General features: G+C 22.4%; 3 protein-coding genes across 3 annotated transcripts in view; 1 reads left to right on the top strand and 2 right to left on the bottom strand. All coding sequences in view use genetic code 6, as the record gives it.

The window, feature by feature from the left end:
* Positions 1-627, top strand: part of TTHERM_00890190 (transmembrane protein, putative) — a gene marked incomplete at both ends in the record, with an annotated part of 1,883 nt that extends 1,256 nt beyond the window's left edge. Inside the window, one exon of the mRNA XM_001020310.3 lies at positions 190-627. Within this exon, the coding sequence (XP_001020310.3) occupies positions 190-627 (438 nt within the window). The remainder of the gene's footprint in view (positions 1-189) is intronic.
* Positions 628-1,381: 754 nt separating this feature from the next.
* TTHERM_00890170 (nucleotidyltransferase) lies at positions 1,382-2,458 on the bottom strand (the record flags this gene model as incomplete). The annotated part of the gene is made up of 1 exon (XM_001020308.2): positions 1,382-2,458. Exon 1 carries the CDS (start codon positions 2,264-2,266, stop codon positions 1,382-1,384), a length of 885 nt encoding a protein of 294 aa, XP_001020308.1. The 5' UTR covers positions 2,267-2,458.
* Positions 2,459-4,062: 1,604 nt separating this feature from the next.
* On the bottom strand, positions 4,063-6,125 carry TTHERM_00890160 (tetratricopeptide repeat protein; the record flags this gene model as incomplete). The annotated part of the gene is made up of 3 exons (XM_001020307.2): positions 4,063-4,220; positions 4,282-4,473; positions 4,853-6,125. The coding sequence occupies 3 exons, from the start codon at positions 6,123-6,125 to the stop codon at positions 4,063-4,065; spliced, it is 1,623 nt and encodes a 540-aa protein (XP_001020307.2).
* Between the last annotated feature and the right edge of the window lie 392 nt (positions 6,126-6,517).

The following is a 6,517-nucleotide window of genomic DNA, read 5'->3' as shown; positions in this document are numbered from 1 at the left end:
CGGTATACCCAGATTCATATTTTTAAAGTTACTCATGCTAATTTATTAATTAATTTAAAAAATTAATTTTTATAAATTTTATACAAAACAAATTTAAATAAAATCCCAAATTAAATTTTAAATCTCAATTTAATCATTTACAAACAATGATTAATTACATATGAATCTTTCTTTCTTTTTCTAAATCAGGCATTGATCAGAGAGTAGCAATAGAAAGAACTTGGTGATGGAGCTATTCCTCAATACCATTTAACCAATGTTGATTATATGGAAAGAATGAGAAGACACGTCACAGTTAACTTCAATATGCCAGGAGCTATTGAATTAGAACATCCTCATAAATTCTTAAAGGAATTAAGACCTATTGAGGAATTCAGACACACTCCTTTGATCCCCATCAGTGAAAGACAAATGAGAGAACATCAATAAAAGGTTGAAGCTCTTTCTAGAAGAGGTTTCTATTACGAAATTAAGAAGGACACTGTTTATAATTGGATTTTAGCAAGTGTTGCCATTAGTATTGGTTTATATATGATATCACTCGTTATTAAGAAAGAAGAAGAATCTGGTATTGCAGTAGAAAGATTAAAAATAGAACGTAGTCAAATCGGTTTAGCTAAAAAATGATTTTATCTTACATTTTAAGATTTCTGTTGTATTTTTTATATTGGCTACTTAACATATAAATCTATTTATAATTTATTATTTTATTCATATTAAATAATACTTTGAGTTTTTCTTTCAAAATAAAATAATTTTTATAAAATTTAAAACATCAAATATGATATCTCACATTACATTAAATAGATAAATAATTAATTAACTTCTCAAATAAATATTCAGTCAAGTGTTAAGTTAATATTCTATTTTTACTTATTCACTAAATATAATATATTTAAAAATATTGAGGTCCTAAGGATGTATTTTAAACTGGTTGATAATAAAATCAATATGTTGTTTTTCTTTATTATAAAAATTTTTTAATAATTTTTTTTTATAAATATTCTTAATATCTTTGATTATGATACTTATGTATATTAAATTAAAAAAACTAATTAAAATTAATTTTTGAAAAATTTTTAGGAAGCATTAACATATTCTTTATTTGTATCTGTCTTAAAAATGTTTTAAATTAAAAAATTTTATTATTACATTTTATTAATAAATATTTTTAGGATTCTTTAATTTTGAAAAAATAAAATAAAAATTATTTTAAAAATAAAATAAATTAAATTATAATTGCAAAAAAGATAAACCGATACAATTTAATATATTTCATATTTTTATTGAACACAATTCATATTACAAATTTAATATTTTTAAAGGAGAATTGAATTTGATTAATATTCTAGGTTTCTTTTAGTAAAATAAAACATTTATTTCATTAGATTTTTTATATCATTTCATTATATATTTTAAATAGGCTTTCTTTAATCTAGTTATTTGATTTATGTTTATCACCTAGGACTTTAGACTTTGTTTTTTCTTAATCGATAACATATTAAACAAGCTTAATCCACTCTTCTTTAGCAACTATTTATTGAGAGCCTTTACCATTTTTTTTCATATAATATAAGTCTTAAATTTCTTAATCAATATTTTAGACTATTTCATTAACAGGCGAAGGTAACTCATCTCTTTAAAATATTTCTTGTAACTCTGTTATTAATTAAGAAACTACGTAGGGTGAATTTTATTCAAATCTCTAAATATACAGCAATCTTAAGGAATCTATTATCATATTAATATTTTTTTTAGCTTCTCTCTTTTAATTGTTTTAAACTTTTGCATAATCTTTCTATATTCTTTCTAATATCTCTTTCCTTGGTAGATTCATTTCAAATAAAATGCTTTGTATGAGTTACTCCAAACAATTAATGTAAATGGATTAACTATTCAACCAATATAAAAGACTTTCTTCTTCATTCTACAGATTTGAGAAGAAAAAATTTAGCTCAAAAAAGTCAATATCAACCTCAGTTTATATATTTTTTACCTTTACTCCTGTTTGTTTAAGTCTTTGTAGCTTTGTTTTTCCAAAAGATTCATCTTAGAACTACTCTTATTCTAATTATTTATAGGCTAACTTTTAGTCTATAAAAACACCCTTTAAATCATAATCTGAGGATTTAGTTGATAATTCGTAAGCTCTACTACCAGTCTCAGCAACGTATATAAATTTTATTTTATTTTCTTTTTCAAAATTTTATAAAAATTATTTGATCGCTTCTAATTCAGAAATAGCTCCTTTTACTTTTTTATCCATTTATTATTATAATTTATAACTTATCCTTTGTTTTTAATTTTAATTAATCTTCTTAAAAGATATTTTAAATTATATCAGGAATTAATTATCTAGTTACTAATAAGAATTATTTTTAATAAAATTCTGATAAATAATTCTTCTACATTATAATTTTTATTTACTTTTTTAAAATCGGATTATTAAGAGATCAAAATTTTATACTCTTTTATGCATTTTATTGATATTCTAAAAAAATGTGTTTTTATTTTTAAGAAACAGATTATTCATCTAATTTTTGTTTTTTTTATAAAAATGTTAATTAATCTGATTTTTTAAAATTTGTCTTTTAATAAAAATCAATCAAAATGATGACTAATTTATCATTTTTAATGAATCATCTATTAGAAGTTAAAATAAATAAATTATGAAGTATTTTAATGAAAAAAAAAATCTATTAAAAATAATAATTACTGTACTTCTTTAGATTTGCTCAAATAGCTTCTATTTATAAAATTTATAAAATTAATACAGTTAAAATTTAAAAACTTTTTAAACACTGTTTATAAACGAATTGTGCAAGTAATTGAAAATTAAGGTATATAGTTATATAAAATTTTGAATCCACTCTTTTATATTTTATGTGTGTGGTTTTGATCAAAGCAAGCTTATTTAAATATTTATTTGATTTTAAACAATTATACCTCTACTTTTTATTACATTTTTCTTATGATAATAAAATTTGTGTGTAATTTTTTTTTATTTAATTTTTTCTATAAATTATTAAGCTTTGAAAATAAATAAAATAATTGATTTATAATTTATTATATAGAATCTTTTTTTAAAAAATAATGTATTTAAATATTTGAGAGGAAGAGATAAAATTAAAATAAATAAAGATTATTTAAGAATTTTATGATTATAAACTGATAAATATTATAGAAAATTTAAAGTATAAATATTAAGATCACATAGATATAATTTAATTATAAAAGAAGTAATTATTTATTTATTTATTTAAAAAATAAAATAAAATAAAATTTATAGCATAAGCAAGTTAGGTAAATCTAAGTTAGTTAGTTATTTATTTATTTAATTAGATGTTAGTTTTTTAGAGTAAATTAAAAATCTAAAACTTTGTGATCAAATCTACTTTAATTAAAGCAAAGCTAATTTGGATTATAATTCATACAACTTTAAAGTCCTTAAATTACTTAAAAGGACTAAATCATAAACTAATTCACTAATCTAATCAAATTGAATTTTTGCAAAAAATATTAGACATATAGGAGGCAAGTATATTCATCTGTTATTATTTAATTTATGAATAAAATTTATTAAGCTAAGTTTATTATTAAATAAATATTCGTATTATTATTGTGGTTAAGATGATTTAATGTGATGGATAAATAGATGGATAGCTGAGCCAATATATTTATTTATTTAGAGAGGAATGAATGAATATATTATTTGTTTATTTATTTATTATCAATACCTAATTAGTATGAGAAAATTATTTTTTTATTTGTTAATTTTTAGTATTTAAAAACTAATTATAATTAAGAGGAGAATATAATTTATTTAGTTAGTTAGTCGCAGATTGAAATGCTTGTATAAAGTAATTCTGTTAACCAACCTATAATATGGTTTTTTTTGTTTAATTCCTTAATTAATTGATCATTTATTAATGATTTATTGAAAAAGTACACTTTAGGTCATTTATTGATTGATTGGTTGATTCATTAATTATTTGGATGGTTTACATTATTTGGAGCTCTGAAAATCTAACCTTTATTATTCAAAAATAACATTAAAAGTTATCAAAATTAATTAAAGTTTTTTTAATTCTTACTTGACATAAACAGACTTTTTTATTTAGAATGGGTTTTAATTTACTTTTGAGAGTTATCTTCACTGTCATCGTCTTTCTCTTATATGAGTTGAGGCTATTAAACTGGTTTGAATTTGGAAGACATCACTTTTTATTTAAAATGAAGAAAATTTTAGTAAATTATTTTTATTTAATGTTTATTAATTACTGTTAGAATAGGTTGAGGCTCTATCAATTTAATCTTAAACTCTGAGAAAACTCTTAAAAGCAGCTAGATTAAGGGAGTATTGCTAAACTAGTGTACGAGTACTTTCTAGTTCAAAAGCATCACAGTCTACACCTTTTCCTTCCTTTATTTTTTATATCTGACTTCGTTTACCTTATTCAAGTTGCTCTATATCTATTTTTAATTAAATTTAAAGATACAGCTAAGAAAATATAATAAATAATGCGTATTAAATTAGTTATTAATTTTTCTCTGATTTAATTCAATTTGCTTTTCTAAGCAATCTAAATTAAAATTTAGTACTATTTATTTTACTTGAGAAATTTATTGTCATTTTTCTTATTTTTGTCTAGAATTTAATTTAAATTAAAAATGTAAGTCTTATTGGTTTGACAATTTTGGTAGATTTAAAGTGTGTGCGCTGGCTTTGAAATATGGAGATTATGAATGTATTTATGTATTTTACCAAATTTTTTTAATCGTTAAATATTTAAAAAGTAAGTAATTGAAAAAGATCATTTGAGGAAAAAAACTAATTTTTTGAGAAATTTACCTTTTTTTATATCATCTAAAGTAATTATTTAGGCTTCTTCTTCTATCATTTAAGAAGAAGATTACTATATATATTATGCTTTACTTGGTTATTCTTGTATTAATCTTTTTTGCACTTCTTCTCTTCTTTACATCGCCATATCGTTATTAGAATCGTATAGTGCGGCTTTTTCATAACACTCAATAGCATTTTCCAATTAGTTTGTAAGGCGGAAACATTCTCCCAAGTAGAAATAAGTTTCCGAGTGATCGCTGCGCTCTGAAATTGCTTTTTCTAAATAGGTGTAAGAATCTTGCACTCTATTCATATGGAAATACAATTTGCCCATCATGAAGTAATGCTAGTACATTTATTTTGTATTTTACTTGTTCCTATTATGTTCAAAATATTGGATAACTTTTCTTTGATTTTCGATTGCTTCTTCATATCTTTAAAGTGTTGCTAGCAGCGAAGTTTTCTTTTGTACAACTTTAATTTAGTTAGGATTTATGAATAATGACTATTCAAAACTATTGAGTGCGTCTTGATGCAATTTAAGTTTTTCCTCAACTAAACCTTTCCAATAGTATGCCTCAAAATCGTTATGAACGAGTTCAACATACTTTTTAAATTCATCCAAGCTTTCTTTATATCTTTTGACTTAATAATAAATGCTTCCTTTATTTATGAAAACTTTTGTTTAAGAATTGTCTCTAGCAAATATCTGGTCTTGACAACGGAAAAATTCTTCGTTTCTATTTAAATGAAGGAAACAGTCGCTTTTAGTTTGAATGAGCATGATAATTTCATTTTCTTTCTCCTTATTTTTATCTTCAATATCCATTTTATCATCAGATTCTAAATTTTGACTGCTGCTATGATTGCTGCTGCTGTTTATCCCATTCATCTAATTTTAATTGAGATTGTTATTGCTGTTGCTACTCAAATTATTTTCCTATCCTTAAATGTAATGCGGATTCTTAGGGTCATAAAGAGATAAATATTTCTCAATGCTTTCAAGAGCCTACTCGTATTGCTTATTGTTAAATAATTTCTTAATATTTGTCAGATCCTTGACTTGCTAAGAACTATGACCAGTCTTCGCTTAATAAATTTGGCTTGTGGTTTTAACCATTGGCGAACTGCCATTGATAGTGGCTGAATAAGACTACCTAAGTACATTGTGCATTTAATTTTAATTATGATTCCCGAAAATTTATTTCTATCCATCTTGATTAAATTGCTTCTCAGCAAAACCTTTAAAGTTCTCTGCTTAATAATTTGCTTCGTTCATCCTTTATTATTTTACAATGATTTTGATTTCAATTATTTAAAAATTAAAGTTTTATCATAATATATATAGGTATGTTTATATTATTTATATCTTTTTGTTATGCCTTCTTTTAAAATAAATCATGTGATAAGCATAAACAAAATAGCAGCAATTAGATTTTGCAGTAATACATAAATAAATAAGTCAAATAAAGAAAAGTAAAACTATATCCAAGATAAATATCAGCGCCTAGTACTTCTTTACCCCATTGTGCTTTAACTTTTACCCAACAACAATTCAAGTAATTATTGAAGGTAACCTTTAAATTCCTTTCTAAATATATCCTAACTCTTAACACTGTATCTTCGTTATTTTTTGGATTCTGCTTTTGAGCAAACATTAAAAAAAGAATA

This window comes from Tetrahymena thermophila (genome assembly GCF_000189635.1).
Source record: "Tetrahymena thermophila SB210 genomic scaffold scf_8254572, whole genome shotgun sequence".
NCBI classification, from domain to species: domain Eukaryota; phylum Ciliophora; class Oligohymenophorea; order Hymenostomatida; family Tetrahymenidae; genus Tetrahymena; species Tetrahymena thermophila.
Note: the sequence above shows the minus strand (reverse complement) of the source record. Positions and strands in the feature narration are given on the sequence as shown.